Source organism: Electrona antarctica (genome assembly GCF_951216825.1).
Source record: "Electrona antarctica genome assembly, chromosome: 17".
NCBI classification, from domain to species: Eukaryota; Metazoa; Chordata; class Actinopteri; order Myctophiformes; family Myctophidae; genus Electrona; species Electrona antarctica.
In genome coordinates, this window is record NC_136798.1 from 44,027,899 (window position 1) to 44,049,515 (window position 21,617).

General features: G+C 43.0%; 2 protein-coding genes across 6 annotated transcripts in view; one reads left to right on the forward strand and one right to left on the reverse strand.

Annotated features, from left to right (window-relative positions):
• The window catches only part of rps7 (ribosomal protein S7), a 120,357-nt gene that overhangs the window by 95,506 nt on the left and 3,234 nt on the right, over positions 1–21,617 (forward strand). Inside the window, exons 1-3 of one of the 3 annotated variants that reach the window (XM_079526252.1) lie at positions 18,962–19,017; positions 20,678–20,763; positions 20,876–20,947. In XM_079526252.1, coding sequence (XP_079382378.1) covers positions 20,689–20,763; positions 20,876–20,947 — 147 coding nt within the window. In that variant the 5' untranslated portion in view covers positions 18,962–19,017; positions 20,678–20,688. Of the gene's footprint in view, positions 1–18,961; positions 19,022–20,675; positions 20,764–20,875; positions 20,948–21,617 lie in introns of those variants that run through there. The other 2 variants (XM_079526250.1, XM_079526251.1) reach the window with 2 other exon arrangements.
• Positions 1,664–18,499, reverse strand: rnaseh1 (ribonuclease H1). 3 transcript variants are annotated; one of them, XM_079526523.1, is made up of 10 exons: positions 18,361–18,499; positions 18,103–18,268; positions 15,757–15,918; positions 14,642–14,769; positions 13,844–14,011; positions 13,275–13,374; positions 9,194–9,248; positions 8,636–8,720; positions 6,253–6,377; positions 1,664–2,616 (listed from the first exon to the last, which is right to left on the reverse strand). In XM_079526523.1, the coding sequence occupies exons 3-10, from the start codon at positions 15,876–15,878 to the stop codon at positions 2,536–2,538; spliced, it is 864 nt and encodes a 287-aa protein (XP_079382649.1). In that variant the 5' UTR covers positions 15,879–15,918; positions 18,103–18,268; positions 18,361–18,499; the 3' UTR covers positions 1,664–2,535. The 3 variants fall into 3 exon arrangements, with proteins under 3 accessions (XP_079382649.1, XP_079382650.1, XP_079382651.1); XM_079526524.1 differs by having other exon boundaries at positions 18,103–18,225; positions 18,333–18,390; XM_079526525.1 differs by having other exon boundaries at positions 18,103–18,225; positions 18,361–18,387.

The following is a 21,617-nucleotide window of genomic DNA, read 5'->3' on the forward strand; positions in this document are numbered from 1 at the left end:
AACAAAATAGTGGAAAAGTAGGAATACATAAAATGTCAAATCTAATCCTCACTTGAAGAGGCTACAGTGGCCGGTGGACCAGGGAGGCCTGGGAATCCCAAATATTCTGCTCTACCATTATGCTTTCAGCCTGAGACATCTAGCTCACTGGTCTCTCCCTCCTGAACGAGCCCCACCTTGGTCTCAGATAGAGAACCACTTCTCTGATAGCCTACCTTTGATATATTTGACCACTGCTCAACTACCTGAGGTTATTTTTCTCCACTTACGTTGGGTGTGGAAGAGAATGTGAAGATAATTTATACCGTAACCCATCTTCCAGTATTTGGCTGAATCCCAAACTCCTTATTGATAGAAGACCATTTATTTGGAATCTATGGGTAGAAAGAGGTATTCTGGCTCTGAAGGATCTGTATGAGGGAGATACATTTAAAAGTTTCACAGAACTTACTGATCAATATGGTCTTCTACGTAATCACTTCTGGAAATATCTTCAAATTCGGCATTTACTATTGACAAATGTAAGAGTTCACCCCAATATGCCGACAGAGTTTGACCTTTTGAAAACGGTGTTAGCTATATTTGGAACTGGACATGAGGCATCAACATATTATTCAATTATGATAGCACACCAAGGTCAGTCCTCAAGCGTAAAGAGGATTTGGGAGGTTGATTTAAATCAATCCTTTACCGACAGTGAATGGAAGATGATTCTACGGAACTCAAAGAAGATGTCCCGTGAACTTAGAACCAGATTAGTTAAATTTAAAATAATGAATAGTCTACTGGACTCCGACAAGATTGTTCAAGGCTAAGCTCAGAGATAGTCCGGTTTGCTGGAGGTGTGATGAGGAACACTTATTCATGTATTGTGGGAGTGCCCTAGGGTGCAGACACTATGGTGTGCTATTCATGAGAATATAATGCAAATCACAAACCAGGATATTCCTTACACACCTGCTCTCTTTATTCTGGGTGATCCAGCGCCATTAAAACACCTCCCCGCACCTCTAGCTGACTGGATTCATACAGCATTAATGGTGGGCAGGAAGATCATTGTTAAGGAATGGAAGTCTGAGGATTTGCCTCCAGCACATGTATATGGTTCACTCAGCTTGGTATTGTGGCTGCTTTGGAGAGGTTATCCTTTAAGATGAATAATCAGTTGGATAAATATGATTCGAAGTGGAATGTGTTCCTCAGTCATTTTGCAGGTCCTTGATGTGATCCATGGTCAGGCAATGCCCTTATGATTGTTTTCTGTATTAGTATACGATATGGTTGATGATGCTGCGTGTTTGGTCGTGTAAACTAATTTAAACTTTTAATTTGATTGATTTTTATTTTTATTTGTTTATCTTGTATATGTTTCTGTGTTCATACATAATGTCCATGCATACGTATTCCGTTGTCTAAATCTAATCCTCACTTAATATTAATGGCCATGCATAGTATTTTATTTACTTTTAGGACTTAAAATCTGATAATGTCATGGTTTAATATGCAGCAATATAGACAATCATAAAGAGTTCACAAAGTCCTAAACGTGTGTGTGTGTGTGTGTGTGTGTGTGTGTGTGTGTGCGTGTGTGTGTTCCCATCCATGCTACTACAAATCAACAATAGAAACATTTTCTCTCATTAAACCAAGATCTATGCTTCAGTGAAAAGTACAATTTATTAAACAAAAAGACAAAAACGCATCCGACAGCTTCTCTGAAATACGTCAACAAACAAAACAAAAACATATTTAAAAAAATATTTTCACAAACGGAAATGACAAAATGACGGATTTTGCGAGGTGTAGTTTCCAGACTCTGTATACATAACATTCAGAGATTGTGGAATAGTTGTCTGGCTATACGCGAGACTAAACCCAAACAGAAGCAGTTAATTCTGGGCTGTAAAATGTCTCGTATCAAACAGACAGAACGCTGTACCAAACACGACAGGAAATGAACATTTAACTAGTTTCCCGTCAGCTCCCATCAGTAATTCCAAGGATCCCACCCCCATAACTCTGAGGGCTCCATTTTAGTCACCGCTAAACCCCTTATCCCTAAACTTCTTTGCCTTTTTTTTACTATTTTGAAAAACATTTTTGAATAGTTCAACTAGCCAATCTACATTGACACGTTGTGAGCTTGTAGACTGGCCATTTTAACTATTCAAAAATGTTTTGCAAAGTAAAAAAAGGTAAAAAAAAAAAAGCAAAGAAGTTTAGGGATAAGGGGTTTAGCGGCGACAAAAATGGAGCCCTGAGAGTGTGCAAATGGAACCAAATGGACCTGTGAGGGTCCATTTGGTTCCACTTATATGCTCTCTGGAGTTACAGACCGGTTAAGGGGTCCATTTGGAAACGCCCTAAAACAAACCCTGAGGGTCCCCTGAGACAGCGCTGCCTTCCTATTGGTAACTGAACTTAAAAGCGGCCATCCATTGGTTACTTCGAAAAAAGGCCATCCCAGAACACTGCTCTTCCATTGGTTACTTCGAAAAAGCCATCTCTTTCCATTGGTCGTTTTTCTTTTTCTTTTTAAGACTTGGCCGCTCCCTCTCTGGACAGCCTGTCTGCCTCTTCATTTCCCGTGTAGCCAGCATGCCCTGGGATGTGCAACTGGGGAGGGAGAGAGAGAGAGAGAGCCAAATTCCAATATTAACACTTTGACTACAGAACCCGAGTCACTCGAGTTAATTAATTAATGTTTACAGGGTAGGTACCCTCACACAAAAAGAAAACATGCAGTAATCCTGGTCTCTATACTGCCTCCCCCTGGACAGCTGGGGCGCCTGATGGAGGGGAAAGGAACTGGTTGGAATAACGTGTTATACGCCATACGCTATACGTCCAACCGGGGGGAACCCGGGTGAAAAGAAGCAGCTTGGACTCCTCATGCATTGAAGGAAGCATGAGGTGTCAGTCTGTGGCTCTCCCCAGGTTGGGAGAGGGAGTGTAGCGTGCAGGATTACATCATATCATTGCAGTGGCGGGCCGTGCCGAAATGAACTACGCCTTCAACACCCCCCCCCCCCCCCCCCCAACAACAACTTATACAACATTAAACCACGCAAAAATTGGTGAAACTAAACCACACTCATATCAGGCTCTGTAATATCCCAGCTATGCTGCACCGGCGGGGACTAAACACACGCAGCGCGTGCGCGCGCACACACACACACACACACACACACACACACACACAAGGTGCTGCCACACGGTCGAAAGAGCTGCGCACGTTCTCGGCTGCGCGCAGCTTAAAGCTTGAGTTTTTAGACAGCTGGTGGATGGAAATTAAGCTCCACCTCCGCGGAATTCTTGCGCGACGGCCAGATTCCCGGAAACGCTCTCCTCCGCTCAAGTCTTCCGCGGAGGTGGAGCTTCTTTTCCATCCACCAGCTGTCTAAAAACTCAGAATTTAAGCTGCGCGCAGCTTAAGAAGTGCGCAGTTTAAGACCGTTTTGCGCTAAGGTGTGGAGACGGTGACACACAAGCTGTTGCCACACTGTCGAAAGAGCTGCGCAAGTTCTCGGCTGCGCGCAGCTTAAAGCTTGAGTTTTTAGACAGCTGGTGGATGGAAATTAAGCTCCACCTCCGCGGAATACTTGCGCGACGGCCAGATTCCCGGAAACGCTCTCCTCCGCCCAAAAAGTCCGCGGAGGTGGAGCTTCTTTTCCATCCACCAGCTGTCTAAAAACTCAGAATTTAAGCTGCGCGCAGCTTAAGAAGTGCGCAGCTTAAGACCGTTTTGCGCTAAGGTGTGGAGACGGTGACACAAGTGGCTCCGCAGCGCACAGCCACATGAGACTCGGCCACACACACACTGTGGGTACGGACAACCACAAGTCCTGAAGTCCACAACCATAGCCTATAAAACGATCAATCATCAATAAGCTGCGTCGCATCGCGATCGCATGTATATAAATATTATATAAAGATCCTTACCATGGCTGCCTGCATCATACCAATGGTCTACCATGCAAGCTTTTCTTGAAGTCCTTCCTTCTCGAAAAATGCTTTGACTGTAAATCCACCACTAAATCTGTTTCTTCTCCTCCTTCAGCCGTTTTCCGCGTTTGTTTGTGAGTTAAATCTATTTAGCTCCTCAATCAACCCACATATGGGAACTCGCGCAGAAAGTTTGAAAGACCCAGTTCTCTTTTCTCATTTGACAATATTTCCCCCAGCGATGGGATCCAAGCAAGACGTTAACGTCACCAAAGGCCAGCTAGCTGGCGCTGGAACTTGAAAGAAACGCCCAGCAAGGCAAACTCGAAATCTGATTGGCTAAGGAACCTGTCAATCTCTATAGTGCTCCCATTAATTTCAACGGCAAGGGGATTCACTGGAGTTTCTGCAGGCCTCCCGGTAGAGAATTTTACCCGGAGACAACACAAGGAAATAATTTCATTGGTTAAAAAAAACCAAGGGCTGTTGTACCTGCACAGAATGGAAGCAGAGCATCCAGCCTGTCTGAGTGAGAAACAGTGCAGTGGCAGCGAAATAAATATAATATTATATATAATATTATAGATAATATAATATTTGTTAAAAAGAAAAACTTATTATAAAATATAAATTTCTGCATCAGGCAAGTGGGCCAGCAGAGAAGGCCTTGCTGGCCCTGACGGCACACCACTGTATCATTGACACTGGGTGAAACAATTGGTTTACAAAATTGTGGGATAAAAAAATAATATATATATATATATAAAAACAAATGTGCCATGTTTCTATTTTCTATAGCATTTCTATAGTATTTTCTATCTACAACTTCCCCAGTCAGAGTTTTAAGAATCTCTCAAGAACAGATTTGAGCTGCGCAACAGGGCACTGTCTATTTTTCCTTTTGTTGCCAATAGATTCCCATATTGGAGTTGTATCCATTGAATGGGTTGATTTGTATAAATATCTTGGGATTTGGTTGGACTACAAGTTAAACTTCAAACACCACATTGATGCCTTGGCAAAAAAGCTTAAGTTCACGCTGAGTTTCTTCTACAGAATGAAGTCCTGCTTTTCCAATGCTTCTCGCAAAAAGCTGGTTACAGGCCTCTTCCTGTTGCAGCTCGATTATGGCGACACTGTCTACCGTTTTGCTAGTTCCTCATTCAACTCTGAGCAAACTTGACCCCTTGTTTCATGCTGCGTTGAGGTTCATAACCAACTCCCTCTATAGGACTCATCGCTGTACCCTGTACGCCCCCTAGTGGGTTGGTACTCCTTAACGTCTCGCAGGTTGCTACATTGGTATATTCTCACTTATAAAGCCATTCTTGGTAATCTCCCACTTTACATAAATTGTTCTAAATTTGAACTTGTCCAAAACTTCCTCAACCTCAGATCAAATGTCGTGCCCACAACAAAATTTAGGTGGGGTTTTTGGACCCTGGTAATGACCTACAGACCAGACTCAAACTGGCTTCTGTGATTCTCTTAGTGAGCTTTAAAAGGAGGCACACTTCCCAAACATTGCTCCTGCTTTGACGTATATTAGCAAATGTTGATTCTCTTGCTTTTTAGTTTATTAGCACATTCCGTTGGCTTCGTTTTTACATATTAGCCTTTATTGGTCGCGTTATTAGGCGTTCCTGTTCTCCCTTTGAGCTCCTTCGGTAGTGGGTACACTGTATTTATGAGCGTTGCATGTTTGTCCTGTTATTGTCTTGTATGTATTGTTACTCTTGGCCAGTTCACACTTGTAAAAGAGGGGTTTTTACTGGTTAAATAAAGGTTAAATACATAAAATAAATGACTGTAGAATTATGTGCAGGGTTTAATTGACATACAAATGTGAGGGACTGTGAGGAAAATGTGTCTTTTTCAATAGTTTATTTAATGTGCAGCATCCTAGTGTATGATGTAGGACAATTTCACGATACAATTAAAAATCTCCGGGAATACTATACTATTGAGCGTTTTGTTTTGTTTAAATCCCGATAAATGATAATGATTATCCCTGGTAAAATGGTAAATTGTGCATTTATATAGCACCTTTATCCAAGGCGCTTTACATAGATATGTGCATTACATTCACACACATTCATACACCGATGGCGGTGGAAACCATGCAAGGCACCAACCAGCACGTCGGGAGCAATCAGGGGTTCAGTGTCTTGCTCGAGGACACTTCGACACCAACTCTGGGGGAGCCCACAGGGTTCGAACTGGCAACCTTGCGGTTACCATCCAGCCACTCTACCCCTGAGCCACCACCGCCGCCCCAAAACAGCTCCAGTGATGTGTCGTATTTACCCAGACCACCTCCATCTCAGAGTTCAGCTTGTCCAGCTGCATGAAATCCTCCTTGTTGACGACCTCTCCTCCCGACTTCAACCTCCATCCATTCAGCTTCCAGTTCTTCACCCAGCTGGTCACGCCTGACCCACGCGCACAGCAACAAAGATGGCGGCAAAGAAAGTCAATGGTAAGTGCATTTATATAGCGCTTTATATCCGAGTGGCAGTGTTGACTTCGTTGACTAAAACTATGACGATTTTATTTCCGTCGACTACCTACAGCACTGCCACCCAAGTGTTGAATGCCCTGACTCCCTCCTTCAAAAAAATGAAAATCCCTGGTGTCCCTTAAAACAGGCCTACATATTTTTGTTATTTTTACCTTTTATGATGATTAGAATTTTGTTATTTGTTATGTCATGATTATGAATTGAATACCCAGGACTTGAATGAAAACAAGACGGCAAGGACTTTTTTCAGTGATCCCATTGGACGTGTGTTTGACTGTACCCCGTACTGATTACATTTCTGTTTGACTGTACCCCGTACTGATTACATTTCTGTTTGACTGTACCCCGTACTGATTACATTTCTGTTTGACTGTACCCCGTACTGATTACATTTCTGTTTGACTGTACCCCGTACTGATTACATTTCTGTTTGACTGTACCCTGTACTGATTACATTTCTGTTTGACTGTACCCTGTACTGATTACATTTCTGTTTGACTGTACCCTGTACTGATTACATTTCTGTTTGACTGTACCCTGTACTGATTACATTTCTGTTTGACTGTACCCCGTACTGATTACATTTCTGTTTGACTGTACCCTGTACTGATTACATTTCTGTTTGACTGTACCCCGTACTGATTACATTTCTGTTTGACTGTACCCCGTACTGATTACATTTCTGCCAATAAAGTAGTCATTCAGTCAATCAAACGTTCAAGACTAAAACTAAGACTATATTGACAATTTCGTCAACAAAAAAAAACTAGACTAAAAGAGATGAGTTGAGAAGAGATCCAGTAGAACTAGAAGACAAGTCATTTTATGTTTGGTTGCCCTCTGAAAACAGCAGATCTACAAGTCAATCTAGATCAGACCTGGTCATTGTACGGCCCGCGGGCTAAATACGGCCCGCCGGCTGACTCTGACCGGCCCGCGAAAGATCACTTGATAATCAGAAAATAAAACATACTTTCTAATTACCTTATGGGTGGACTAAAACCGCATCGCTTTTATTTTGAAGCCCATGTATTCTCACAGTGCACACAATCTGCACGTCAACTGTGCACGTGAATTGCGTGTGATTGAGAACCTGTCTTCCTTCCTTCACCCCCCTCATATGCGAAAATGTCGGCTTTTTGGATTTATTGTTGACAACAACGTTGGTGAATGCAAATAGCCATGAAGCATGCAGCTCCACAACACGGTAGGCGCAGGCGCATGCTTTGATTACCAAACTTCCTCGCAAGAGGACAAGTTAAATCCCATTATGCTTCATTGCTTTATTTAACCCACTCTAACCCGCCTCGCCAATATGGCGTTGTTGCGCCCAGAATGTGGCATGCTTCTGAAGTTCAGAACGCTTGGGCGATGCGCCGTGAGCTTGTGGATCGTCTGTTTTCGATAGACACCGTTGTACCACAAAGTAAATCTGGCAGAACGAACGTGCACACATCAACATACAGCGCCTGCCAGGCTGTCTCAACAATACCATCACTGGTTGGCTTATTATTGTTTTCAGAACGTCGTTGTTTAATGGTTGTGACTCAACACTCATCTCTCGCTGATAGTAAGCAGCACGCCATGGGTTGTGAAAGTGACACGGTGCCTCCAGTGTCCTCCAAATGGAACAGAGAGCTACCTCTAATGTTCTCATTGTTAAAAGAAAATGCTAGTATTTACAGGACTTGTAACTTAAACAAAAACATAGTTTTCAACTGGGAAAGGAAACGTCTCAAGCCTGCAAGTAGAAAGTAAAAAGATCACACCCATGTGTAGTGAGGGGCGCTCTTATTGTACATCATCATGATGTAAAATAGTCACTCTGCCTATAATTTGAGTCAAATGTTTCACATTTTGTTTACCATTGCTTTGCAAAACAATGCCATTTACTGCTTTTTATATATAAATAAAATTGATATTATGCATAATTAGGTTCAGCCTTTTGGCCCGGCCCTCCAAAATATTTTCTGTTTCTCATTTGGCCCCTTGCGTTTTCTCTTTTTCTTCCACGGAATCAAAGATTTATTTTTTATTAAATAATTGATATAAATATGTATGTTTCTCAATGGGGGAAAACAATAAATGAATGGCAGATTTTTCAGTGGGTCCAGACAACCACGCCCACTGCTATTCATTTCAACCTGACAGCAGCAGCTCTCTCATTACCATGAATGGTGAACTTGCTGTCTGTGTAGAGAACCAGTTTATTGATGTCCATGTCCTTGGCCTGCTCCAGGGCTCTGACGGCTGCCTGTGCACACACACACACACAGTCACACAGACACAGACACAGACACAGACACAGACACAGACACACACACACACACAGTCACACACACAGTCACACACAGTCACACACACACACACACACACAGTCTCACACACACACACACACACACACACACACACACACACACACACACACACACACACACACACACACACACACACACACACACACACACACACACACACACACACACACACACACACACACACACACACACACACACACACACACACACACACACACAATTATTTGTCATTTTTTTTATCTTGAACAAAGCAACCCATTTAGACCAGAGGCTGATTCTAAACAAAATAAAAGTATTCTAAACAGTTTTCTGAAAAACCTATGTCTCCATCAGTCGGGCATCGTCTCCTTTTCTTTTCCATTTAATACAAATATTGAAAACATGTGTGACGTTTGGTTTGAATATTCACCTGTAATTCTGCTCTCTGGTTGGTTTGTCTTCCAAGGAGCGGCTCTGCAACGTTCCTTTATAATAATAATACAAATTAAAGAAAACAATTACAAAGAGCACAGATCAGCGTCCGTCCAGTGGAGGCAGATCAGGAGCACAGGGTGCTGCGTGCCAGTGTTGTTTGTGTCGACTAAAACTAAGACGGAAAATGTCCGTGGACTACCTTTTTACACTGACGAAAACTAAATGGAAACTAAATGAAAACTAAGCTATGATGACTAAAACTAAGACTAAATGTATTGACAATTTCAATGTCAGCTAAAAAAAACTAGACTAAAATGTTAGGAAGGGACTAGTGGACAAGAGTTCCAGTACGAGTCATTTTACACTTGGTTGCATGCCGCGACGCGTTGTGAGCTTGCAGATCAGCTATTTTCAGCAAGTGTAAAATCAGGCATTACGACGGCATCAAGGCCTGCCAAAATACATTTTAGTCGACTAAATCAACCGTAGATTTAGTCGACTAAAATGTCATAGGCCTAAAACTAGACTAAGACTAAAACATTCCAGGTGACTAAAAACTACTTTTTTTCTCCCTGGAAATAAAAACGTCTGTGTTTCCGAGGCTAACTAACATGTGACTAAAACTAAATTAATACTATTCAAGAGAATATGACTAAAACTAAAAATCAAAATTTGCTGTCAAAAACGACACCGATGCGTGCTGTTGGCTTACCATCACGCACACGGACATGTGTCCGTGGCATTTTTGAATAGTTAAAATGGCCAGTATACAAGCTCACAACGTGTCAATGTAGATTGGCCAGTTGAACTATTCAAAAATGTTTCTCAAAATAGTAAAAAAGGCAACGAAGTTTAGGGATAAGGGGTTTAGCTGTGACGAAAATGGAGCCCATAGTCTTGTCCATGGCAAATTGAGATTGTTGAGGGGCGCTAGAGGCCCTCCCCAGCTTTGAGGGTTTGGGTAAACACAAACCAGTGTTGTTTTCGTCGACTAAAACTAAGACGAAAAATGTCTGTCGACTACCTTTTTTCACTGACGAAACTACATGAAAACTAAGCTATGATGACTAAAATTAAGACTAAATATACTGACGATTTCGTCAACAAATAAAAACTAGACTAAAATGCTAGGCAGGGACTAGTGGACAAGAGATCCAGTATGAGTCATTTTACACTTGGTTGCATGCTGAAAATAGACGATCTACAAGCTTGTGAGCTTGTAGATCGTCTATTTTCAGCAAGTGAAAAAAACGTTGATGCTGTCGTTACGACAGCATCAAGGCCCGCCAAAATACATTTTCTTTGACTAAATCAACTGTAGATTTAGTCGACTAAAACTCGACTAAAAGTAGACTAACACTAAAACATTCCAGGTGACTAAAATGTGACTAAAACTAAATGGAAACGATTCAAGAGACTATGACTAAAACTAAAATAGAAATTTGCTGCCAAAAACAACACTGACACCAACATTGTTTTGCTACCACCACCTATATGACATGATAGTTTTGAGTGTTTGTTGTGCACATTAGGCCAGTGTAAACACAAACATTGACATGACAAAAGTGAGGACACAAATTGTGATTGGTCGTAATGAGATGATTTATTTTTTACACCATTATAATGGTGTGACACCATTTAATTATAATATATTTTGGTCATAAGACTGCCATAAAGGGTTCTTTTATTTTTCTTAGTCCTGTTTTGATATGCATATTTTTGGACCAGGCCTTCACTGTGTATTACATTATTGCACACATTTGGTGAATGATAATTGAGTGTTGGCTGTCTTCTCAGCGGTGACCACAAGATGGCAACATTGACCTAGTTATTGACCATAATTCTCCCATCCAGACAGACAGGCTGAGGCCGAAACTACTGAACGTCAAATATCCAGGTTTTCTTCTTGGTTCTTGGTTCTTGGTTTGGTTCCCAAACTTTTTCATATCAAGGACTCCCAAATTGACACTAATTAGCCCTGCGGACCCCCCATTTGAAGAGATATGCCAGGGGACCCCCATAAGAGACGATTTTCACGGCTCTAGCAGTGATTCTCAACCCGTTTAATTTCATGGACCCCCAGTTTTCTCTCTACATTGAATATCTGTGCTGAAAACAGTTTTCTGTAAAGAAAACACAGAAGTGTTTTTGTTTGTTTGTTTTTTTTAATTACTTTTTTATCCCACAATTTCGTAACCCATTTTTCATCCCGTGTCAATAATCTAATGTGATCCTGGGCTCTACACACCCTCCGCCAACCTGGGGAGAGCAACGGACTTGAACTCATGCTTCCTTCATGCCCGAGTGTCCAAGTTGCTCCTTTACACCTGGAGTTTCCCTGGTTGGACGTAGCACGTGGAAGGAACACGTTATTCCAACCAGTTCCTTTCCCCTCCATGAGGCGCCCTGGCTGGCCAGGGGGAGGCAGTTTAGAGACCAGGATTACTGCATGTTTTTTGTGAGGTTACCTACCCTAGGGGACACGGGGAGAACATGCAAACTCCACACAGAAAGGCCCTTTCGCCAACCCCGCCTCGGGTATGGGCACTGATGACGCGGAGGAGAGAACACGCCCCCAGCGGGAAACGAACCCAGGACCTTCTAGCTGTGAAGGGTTTTTTTTAACCACTTGAACGCCATAGCATGGGCTAATAGGTCAACTTTGTGCGAACATACGCCAACATTCATCAAAATGCACTTAACTAACAAGCTCAGAGTGCAATTTTAGTTCAGCTATATTCAGTAAAGATGGTTGGCATGGAGGGGGAAAAGGAGGGGGGCAGTGACAGACCCCGGTCGGTGGACCCTGGTGAGGTTTATGGGGTGTAAGTAAGGGGTGCCCAAAAGGTAGAGATTACAAGTAGGGGTGTCAAAAAAAATCGATTCGAATTAGAATCGCGATTCCCGTTATGAACGATTCAAAATCGATTCATAATTTCCAAAAATGTTCTGCTTAAAGTTACAGTTTTCACTACATGGTGTTTGTGATATGAAATGTAAGCTTACCCTAATCACAGTAAACATCATGTCTTCAGTCATTTTCAAGTTACTGTAGTCAGTACTAGTCACTTCAGTTCAGCACAGCTGTATTGTATTGTAGTATTGAATAGAGCATCATTTTGAATAGACAATCGACACCCAAAGATTCATAGCCTCTAAAATAAATGTAAAAGACACAAAGCTCCACTTAATTTTGGCATTTGCTACTTGAATTAAGGTTACTCGACTGACTCGACTGATTTAGTTGAGGTTACTCGACTAAATGTTTTAACACATTTAGACCTGAGGCCGATTAAAAAGAAAAGAAAAAAGACTTCTAAATACTTTTTTTTTGTCAGTGGTGCTCAACCTTTTTCATGTCAAGGACCCCCAGAATTATCTGTATTTGGCTGCGGACCTCCATCTGAAAATATGTTGTTCCAGGGAGGGACCCCCTAAGAAGCAAAGATTTGAGTTAAAAATGTGTCCTCTCCTGTTCTGTATGGAAGTAGTAGATTTCCGGCTCGTTTGCAATGCACATTTTATATAACGTGATGCTACTGTCGTTTGCACGCAACACTCTTAACCCATTCTGGGCGGAACCCCTTTTGGTGTTTTACGCATTATGTTATACTTTAGCTATTGCAAAATAGCAGATATACAAGCTCACAGCACGGCACAGTGAGCAGCGCTACGAGCTTGCAGATCTGCTATTATTCAAAAATCTTTAAAATGTGGCGCAAATCTTTGAATATATATTCTTTCAGAGTGAACATTTTTAACTCAAATCTTTGCTTCTGGGGGGGGGGGGGGGTCGCTGGAATAACATATTTTCAGCCAATTACATATAATGTTTGGGGTCCTTGACATGAAATAGTTTGAGAACCACTGACATAGAAACATGAGGTTTTTCAGAAAACTGTCATGATTTAGAAAACATTAGTAGAATCTGGTGTCAGTAGAGCATTTTCTAAAATGTTGGGTCTCGAGCTAAACCGCTTGGGAACCACTGCAGTAGAGTATACGTAAAATGTTCAGCTGTGTGTGTGTGTGTGTGTGTGTGTGTGTGTGTGTGTGTGTGTGTGTCTTCAACTCACAGAGGATGGTTGGGACCCCAGTACACACCGATGCCCGCCCGTGCGCCTTTCCTCCCATTATTTGAACAGCAGCCATCGGTGTACACCACCACAGCGTCGCCTAGGGAAAGGAACACGCACGCACGCACGCACGCGTACACACACGCGTGAGGACATCAACATTTTAGGACGGTAAAAAGAGGAATGAAATGCCATTTTCACGCAAACTCTATTGCCTTTGACTCTTCTGTCTCGTGTGCGTGTGTGTTACTGTAGTCAGTCAGCCAGCCAGCCGTCAGTCAGTCACTCAGCCAGTCAGCCAGCCAGTCACAGCCAGCCAGCCAGTCACAGCCAGCCACTCAGCCAGCCAGTCACAGCCAGCCACTCAGCCAGCCAGTCACAGCCAGCCACTCAGCCAGCCAGTCACAGCCAGCCAGCCAGCCAGCCACCCAGCCAGTCAGCCAGCCAGCAACCCAGCCAGCCAGTCACCCAGCCAGTCAGCCAGCCAGCAACCCACCCAGCCAGTCAGCCAGTCAGCCAGCCAGCCAGCCACCTAGTCAGCCAGCCAGCCATCCCATCAGTGTACTCACCCATGTAGGTGAATCCATCTGAGGTTTTAACCTTCTTGGATGGAGACTCCTCTGGATGCTCTGTGTGGGAGTGGCTCCTCTTCTTCCCCAGGGGGATGTACTCCAGGGCCTCTGGGCCTCGTCTGGGCAGGAGGCTGTCCGCTGTCGCCGCCCCAAAACTAGCAGCTTCTGCAGCGAGCAAAACACATTGTGGGCCCGATTGACTGGCAGTGTTGATTTCGTCGACTAATATACTACTATACAAAAGATGTTCGTCGACTACCTTTTTTTTCACTGACGGAAACTAAAATGGAAACTAAATAAAAACTACGCTATGATGACTAAAACTAAGACTAAATATATTGACAATTTCGTCAACAGATAAAAACTAGACTAAAATGTTAGGAAGGGACTAGTGGACAAGAGATCCAGTAAGTCATTTTACATGTGGTTGCATGCTGAAAATAGCAGATTTACAAGCTTTACGAGCTTGTAGATCGGCTATTTTCATCAGTGTAAAATCAGTAATTACGACGGCATCAAGGACAATTATAATACTAGTCATTCAGCTACTAATATAGACTGAAGTGATTTAAGCTGTCATGTTTGGAATTGTAACAGCTGAAATCAATAATATATCAGTATTCCGATATTAACCTGCGGGCCGCATTTAGTGAAGGTGAGGGTCGCACGTGGCCCCCGGGCCGCCAGTTGCCCATGTATGCCCTAGAGGGCCTAGACTGAGGCGTTCGCACACCACAAAGGGGTCCACGCACCACAGTTTGGGAACCCCTGCACTATGGTAATGCGTCAACCTACCAGCAGGGACGATGGCTGGAGCGTCTGAGGGCTTGACTCCTCGGACGAAGGACCAGGCGTCTTTCTCTGAACCAAACTTCTTGTAACTGGCATTTGGAAACTTGGACACTTCGCCCTTGCATTCGTCCCTACAATAGATCACACACAGGGGGGGGGGTACAGCAGTCTTCAGGGGGTGGTCTACATATCCACGGTATAATTTTAGGGATGCACCAATGAATTGGTGAGAAGACACGTACACTGCCAAAGCAAGTGTCAATGTCAAAAGTATATATATAGTTTGAGGGGATACAGCATTATGTAAACAAAGCTATGTCACAATGTGTTGTTATACAACTATACATATTATATACACACATAGGGTATAAAGCTTTTTGAAACAAATAGCTATTATTTTGCGGTGACTTGGGGACAAATAGCAGCATTTTTCTTTATCAAAGCCATTCAAATAGTACACAAAGAAAAGCCTTTAAAATGTCAAAATTCCATTTTCGCCACAGACTTACAAATATTATTACCAGAAACACATACAGTAAAGAGCTTACGGGTCCATTTGGTTCCATTTGTACACACAAATAATTACTAAACATTTTGATACAAAATCAACTGTAGATTTAAGGGCCTTGCAAACGGGGCCTATAGTTCATTTTCAATGAGACCTGCATTTTTGCTCGGAGAAGTCGCGGTGCGACAACGCAAGCGTATTTACATGAGCGCGGTCCCGTGAATTTGTTGCGCGCGTGCTCGTTACGTGCACACGCACCCCGCGACTCACCAGACCTGGATTCGGTTTAGCTTTTTTTTTTTACGCTTGCGTTGTTGCGCCCCCTCTTCAACAGACCTGGAGGAGACCTGTGTTGATCCAGACCCTCTTCAACAGACCTGGAGGAGACCTGTGTTGATCCAGGCAACAACGCCTGCGTTCCTCGCTTCACGTTTGCAAGGCCCTTCAGTCGACTGTCTAAAATCTTAACATATTTAGTCGACTAAAAATACTAGACTAACATTAAACATTTCTAGGTGACTAAAATGTGACTAAAACTAAATGAAAACTATTCAAGAGACTATTATTACGACTAAAACTAAAATCAAGATGTGCAAACACCGTGACTCACCACGTGTTGTAGACTCCCGGCTTGAATCCCTTCCGCACGGCGTACCAGTACTTGACCATGTCTTCCGGGGTGCTGCACAGCGCTCTGCGTACCGTTCTGTACAAGCCGCTCAGTCTGAGCATCGAGCACGCTCACTGCAGCTCTGCTGTCATGGCGGTGGACCTATACAAGGAACAATAACACCGATATTAAAGATTACCCCCATTTAGACCTGAGGACGATTCTACAAAATGTCTTCTAAATCCTGACAGTTTTCTGAAAAACCTCATGTTTCCATGTCAGTGGTGCTCAACCTTTTTCATGTCAAGGACCCCTAGAATGAAAAATATATTTTTCAAGGGACCCCCCCAGAAGCAAAGCTAAAAACGTTAGCTCTGAAAGAATATATATTCAAAACTTTGCGCCACATTTTCATGATTTAAAAAAAAATAGCAGATCTATAAGCTTGGTGCCGCGCTATGAGCTTGTAGATCTGCTATTTTTCAATAGCTAAAGTATAACATAATGCTTAAAACACCAAAAGGGGTTCCCGTTCTGAATGGGTTACGTGATAAATGTCTGATTAAAATGAACAAGAATACATTCAAAAATTTCAAATACATTCATTTACACAACACACTGACGATGGTCTATGAAGCGATATATGACAGTGGTTCCCAAACCTTTTCACGTCAAGGACCCCCAAAAATGATACTCAATAGCCTGCGGACCCCCATTTGAAAATATATGCCAAGGACCCCCGTAAGAGAAGATTTTGGCGGCTCTAGCAGTGATTTTCAACCATTTTCATTTCAAGGGCCCCCAGTTTGACCTGAATTAGGCTTCATCTCTCTCTCTCAACTAAGGGGTCCTGGGCCTGAACAAAAAGTTGAAGTCCGCTGCTCTAGTCTAAAGGCTCATACATAGTCTGGATTTTCGGTGTTTAGGTGACCACCGAACTACAACATGACGTTGTGAAGAGCAAGCCACGGTGAAGAGCAAACCACCGCCACCGCTCCAGCCCTTCTCTCTGTTTTTACTCACCACCGCTCAACGTTATTTCAGCTCCGGTGGTCAGCTCACCACCGGAGCAGTGGTCACCTCACCACCGAAAATCCAGACTATGTATGAGCCTTTAGTAAAACAGAGTTTGAGTTATTTTGGTGAACACCCCCCCCACACACACACACAAAATGACTGATTTCAATTAAAGAATCAACAACAAAATAGTTAAAAATCGCACATCTACAAGCTCACACAGAGTTGTACAACTATATACAGTATAGAGATAGATAGATAGATAGATAGATAGATAGATAGATAGATAGATAGATAGATAGATAGATAGATAGATAGATCGATCCCGAAGGAATTTTGTTTTGTCCAACAGCTCCAGTGCAAAACATACATACAGAATAAAAAGAGCAAGGGCTCAGTAAATTAGCCAGGCTACTTGATTTAGTCATAACAAAACAATTGATTGATTGATTAACAGTTTGGAATGACAGTACATTTCAAGCACAACTCAATACAAAGACTGTTAACTGTGGACGACACCATAAACCATTACACTTGTTTACCCACATTCACGTGTTGATATCTGGGGGGGGGGGGGGGGGTGTCTGATTGATTGATTGATTGAAGAATTTATTAACAGTTTGCAGAATTACAGTACATTTCAAGCACAAACTCAATACAAAGGCTGTTAACTGTGAGTGGACGACCCAATTAAGCATTACACTTGTTTCCAACAGGGTCCACCATGTTCAAATCATCAAAACATTTAGAGACGTACAAATAGACACTTCTATAGACAGAACAGGAATTCATCACAAAAGAATTCATCAAAAAGGAGGTAAAAAGGGAAAAGAAATATATACAGTGAGGGGAAAAAAGGGGGGGGCGGGGGGGGGGATTCAGATTTTACGGGGGCCAGTTTCGAATTGCAGCCATCCGTAGGTGCCCTTTGAGAGCGGTTTTGAAGGAGTCAAGGGATTCGCATGTCTTAATGACAGTTGGTAGGGCGTTCCACATTTTGGTGGCATAGGAGCGAAAAGAATTTAGTCCCTTGTTTGTGCCGAATCTGGGTTGTACATGGTTCGTTGCACTCCCTCTGGTGTTGTGGGTGTGGACTTCGTTAACATTAAGGAAGTATCTAGACAGGTACATGGGTATCTTGGTGGTCCTTATGTCCTTATGCTATTTCTGGTTTTATCCTCTCAGCTGATGCATTGGGCATGCACTTTCGTTGAACTGTACCCATGGGCCATTGTACAAACTGTTTCAATCAATCTTTTCAATCGAAAAAACGAATCAATGGAAGTATATTCTCCAAGAACGTTGCAGCCCTGTATCATTGCAACTTACCTCGACTTTGTAACAGGAACAATAAAACAAAACAAAACCAGTGTTTTTGTTTGTTGTTTACAACTATGTTGATGTTGATATTCTTCTGCAGGATTCACGGATGATTGATGGCTTGTTATTTGCCTGCAAAGTTGAAGTTGGCGTTTACTTCTAGCACTGCCGGATGCTACAGACACGGTAGAGAACAGACATGAATGTCAAAGTTGTAACATTTATGGATTAAAACGAACCATAAGGTTAAAAGAGATGAAAACTGACATCCATGCATGCGACTCAATGCTTCCGGGTTCCTGCATGTGTGTTGAAGAAGGAATGGTCACATGCGTCACGTTCTAAACGCACTGGTGGATCAGAGTAATATAGTAAGAGAGTGCTGACAAGTAGCGTTGACTCCCATTGTAACAATGGAATGCGGAAGCGCTCATTCTATCTCAATGGGTTATAGTTCCAGCCATAGGAGCAATGTTTGGAACTATAGCCCATAGGCACCCGCTTCACACTCGGTTTAACAAAATACATAAAGTTCTGATCTCCTGTTTTTTTTCTGTATACGCTAATAACGTTAGAATTACATAATAAATAAGAATAATTAGTATAAAATATTGAAGAAACTTGAAATAAAATAATGTTTTGACAAAGTCAAATAGTGAACGTGCATACAAAATAATTATCTTGTTGAAACATTACATTACATTTTCAGTCATAAAGAAGAAATTAATACAATTACATTTTTTTAAGTATGGCAAAAGACGAAATATTATTATATTACACAAACGCATCAACTTCATGAAAAGTGGTCAAAGAAAAATAAACATATTATATAAAATGCGGGTTCCCATGGTTCCCGGCGGCGCGAGACGCGACTTGGGGAATCCTCGCGAGATTTCCGACCTCTTCCTTGGCCGTCGTTGACAGGTTAGTCGGAGCTTTTTCGCACGGCCACACATTTCAACATTAAACATGGCATTAAAACACACATTTGGTCCCCATTCCGCGTCGCATCTCTTTACGAACATCTGCCGCGTCAGATGGAGTGGTTTGCGGGGACGGATGGCCGTTTAATGAGACGATATGTCATGGATATAAAGTCTCTGGTGTGTGGAAGTGGGTTCCCTTCCCTCCACCGGGCTTGTTGGTTCAATATGGCCTACACGTGTGTTTGTACAGCGTTGCCTTTTACATTGACTGTCGAGGCGGGCTCGGTTCTGTTCTGTTCGCTCCATGGTGGTCTTCTCCGTGGCCTTTACATTAATACAACTTTAGAATGGTGGTGGTCGTGTTGTTGCTAACAAGCTAACATGTTAGCCAGCCCATTCGTTACCCATAATGCTGCTCAACCATGCTAGCTTCGTGTAGCTACTAGCTAGCTAAACTAACTGGTTTTACAGACTTATCTGTTAACGTTTACACTTCGTTGTCTTGTTGTCAGCCTGGCCCGGTTTGGTTCGGAACTGATCTTTAACGTGCTGCAGTCAGTGCAGTGTCACGATAATGCCGGCCCGTTTGAGTTGACTGTTCAAGAACCCGGCTTCGTCTAGCAGCTAATATTGTGCCTGTCTTTTTTCATTTAGACCCGTTAGCATCACAGCTAGCCGGCAGTGCACACAGCATGTCGGGCAGGGTGATCATCATGGTTAGCAGCGCATATGTTTCTGCAATGCTTTAATAACACCGCGAAATCCTAGTCTCAAAGTTTGCAAGTGGTACTCTAGTATATAGGAACTGTTGCTGTTATTTGGGTCCAAATTAGACGTGTAGGTAGGTAGGGTCAAATTTGGGTCCACTAACTGGCAGGCAGTGGCTGGCAGCTAGCATGGATGTCCGGCTCATGCTGCAACTAGCTGTCAAAGTGTGCAAATGTAACCAAATGGACCCTTGAGCCTGATACCCCCCCCCCCCCCCCCATATAAGTGTCCCATTTGTACCACTTTCAGAGTTCCATCCCCATAAGGGTCCATTCGGTTCCAGACAGACTGTTCGGTTAACTCAATCACATGCTGGGGGTTTGCAACATGTTTACAGTGATTTGAAGACTCTAGTGCCCTTCTGGCCTGATTGACTAAACATTAAACTCTGCAATTCATATTGTCATTACACTAACGGCAGCATGGATGTATTTTGGTCCTCTTGTCCCCCTCAGCTGAACTTGTTATGCCTTTAGAATGATTCTTAAATTGCTGTTGAATGTGATCCGAAAGTTTGAGTTGTGGGGGTTTTTGTGTGTTCAACGTGGACATCCTGTGAGGTTACTCTCTCGCATGGCTCTGTCCTTGTGGCTTATGGGAGCGTAGCATTCGTGCTGTGACGTACAGTCCCGTTCCACGACGTTGTACAGCAAGCTCTGTCCCCGGCTCTCCGGGCCGGTGAGGACGGGCGTCCTGTATATTCCTACATCTTCCCAGAGTCCTTTGGGCCGTTACTGGGGGGCTAAACCATGCAGGGCACAAATAATTGTCCTCCGCCAGACACCCACCGAGAGTGAAGTCTGAACTGTTTTCAAGAGATGGAAGGACAGATTTGTGGAATTTATAGATGGATGTTGACATAACTCGATGTGTCATCTTTCCTTTTTCAGAGACAAAGGCCATGTTCAGTACCAGCGCCAAAATCGTGAAGCCAAATGGCGAAAAGCCAGACGAGTTCGAGTCTGGGATCTCCCAGGTAAGAAGCGACTGAGGGGTTGAAAGCAGTGTTTATTATAATGTCCATGATACATGTATGTCTGATGTACTGTACCTGCTTCATTAATGTGATTGTGTCTGCTGTCTCACAGGCTCTCCTCGAGTTGGAGATGAACAGTGATCTGAAGGCTCAGCTCAGAGAACTGAACATCACAGCTGCAAAGGTACAAGTCTTTTAGTTGTATGTTATTAGCTTAAAACATTGTGTATTTCTTAACCCATAAAGACCACCCGAGGCAGATTCTAAAAGAAAAACACTTTTTCTGAGAAACCCATGTTTCTATATCGGTGGTGCTCAAACCTTTTCATGTCAAGGACCCCCAAAATGTGTTCTGCCACCGACCCCCATCTGAAAATGTTTTGCACCGGGGACAAGCACAGATTTGAGTTAAAAACGTTTGATGTGAAAGAATATATTCATTTTCACAAATGGCAGATCTACAATCTCGTAGCGCAGCACGACACTCGATGCCGCACTATGAGCTTTTTCAATAGCTAAAATAAATAAGGTGACACTCTTTATGGGTTAAAGGTTGTAGTGGTGTCATGTGTGCTTTACGTGAATTGAACAGTGTTGTATTTATATGTTCAACGTGGACATCCTGTGAGGTTACTCTCTCGCATGGCTCTGTCCTTGTGGCGTATGGGAGCGTAGCCTTCGTGCTGTGACGTACAGTCCCGTTCCACGACGTTGTACAGCAAGCTCTGTCCCCGGCTCTCCGGGCCGGTGAGGACGGGCGTCCTGTATATTCCTACAACTTCCCAGAGTCCTCTGGGCCGTTACTGGGGAGCTAAACCATGCAGGATACAAACTGTTGACCTTTCTATTGTTGT

What these genes read in the sequence shown, in the direction of transcription:
- rnaseh1 (XM_079526523.1), bottom strand. Translation starts at nt 15,878, where the DNA reads ATGCTCAGACTGAGCGGCTTGTACAGAACGGTACGCAGAGCGCTGTGC. An exon ending in TCCAGCCATCGTCCCTGCTG is followed by an intron (nt 14,012 to 14,641) that starts GTAGGTTGACGC and finishes TGCTCGCTGCAG; the next exon opens with AAGCTGCTAGTTTTGGGGCG. An exon ending in CAGCAAGTTCACCATTCATG is followed by an intron (nt 6,378 to 8,635) that starts GTAATGAGAGAG and finishes CGCGTGGGTCAG; the next exon opens with GCGTGACCAGCTGGGTGAAG.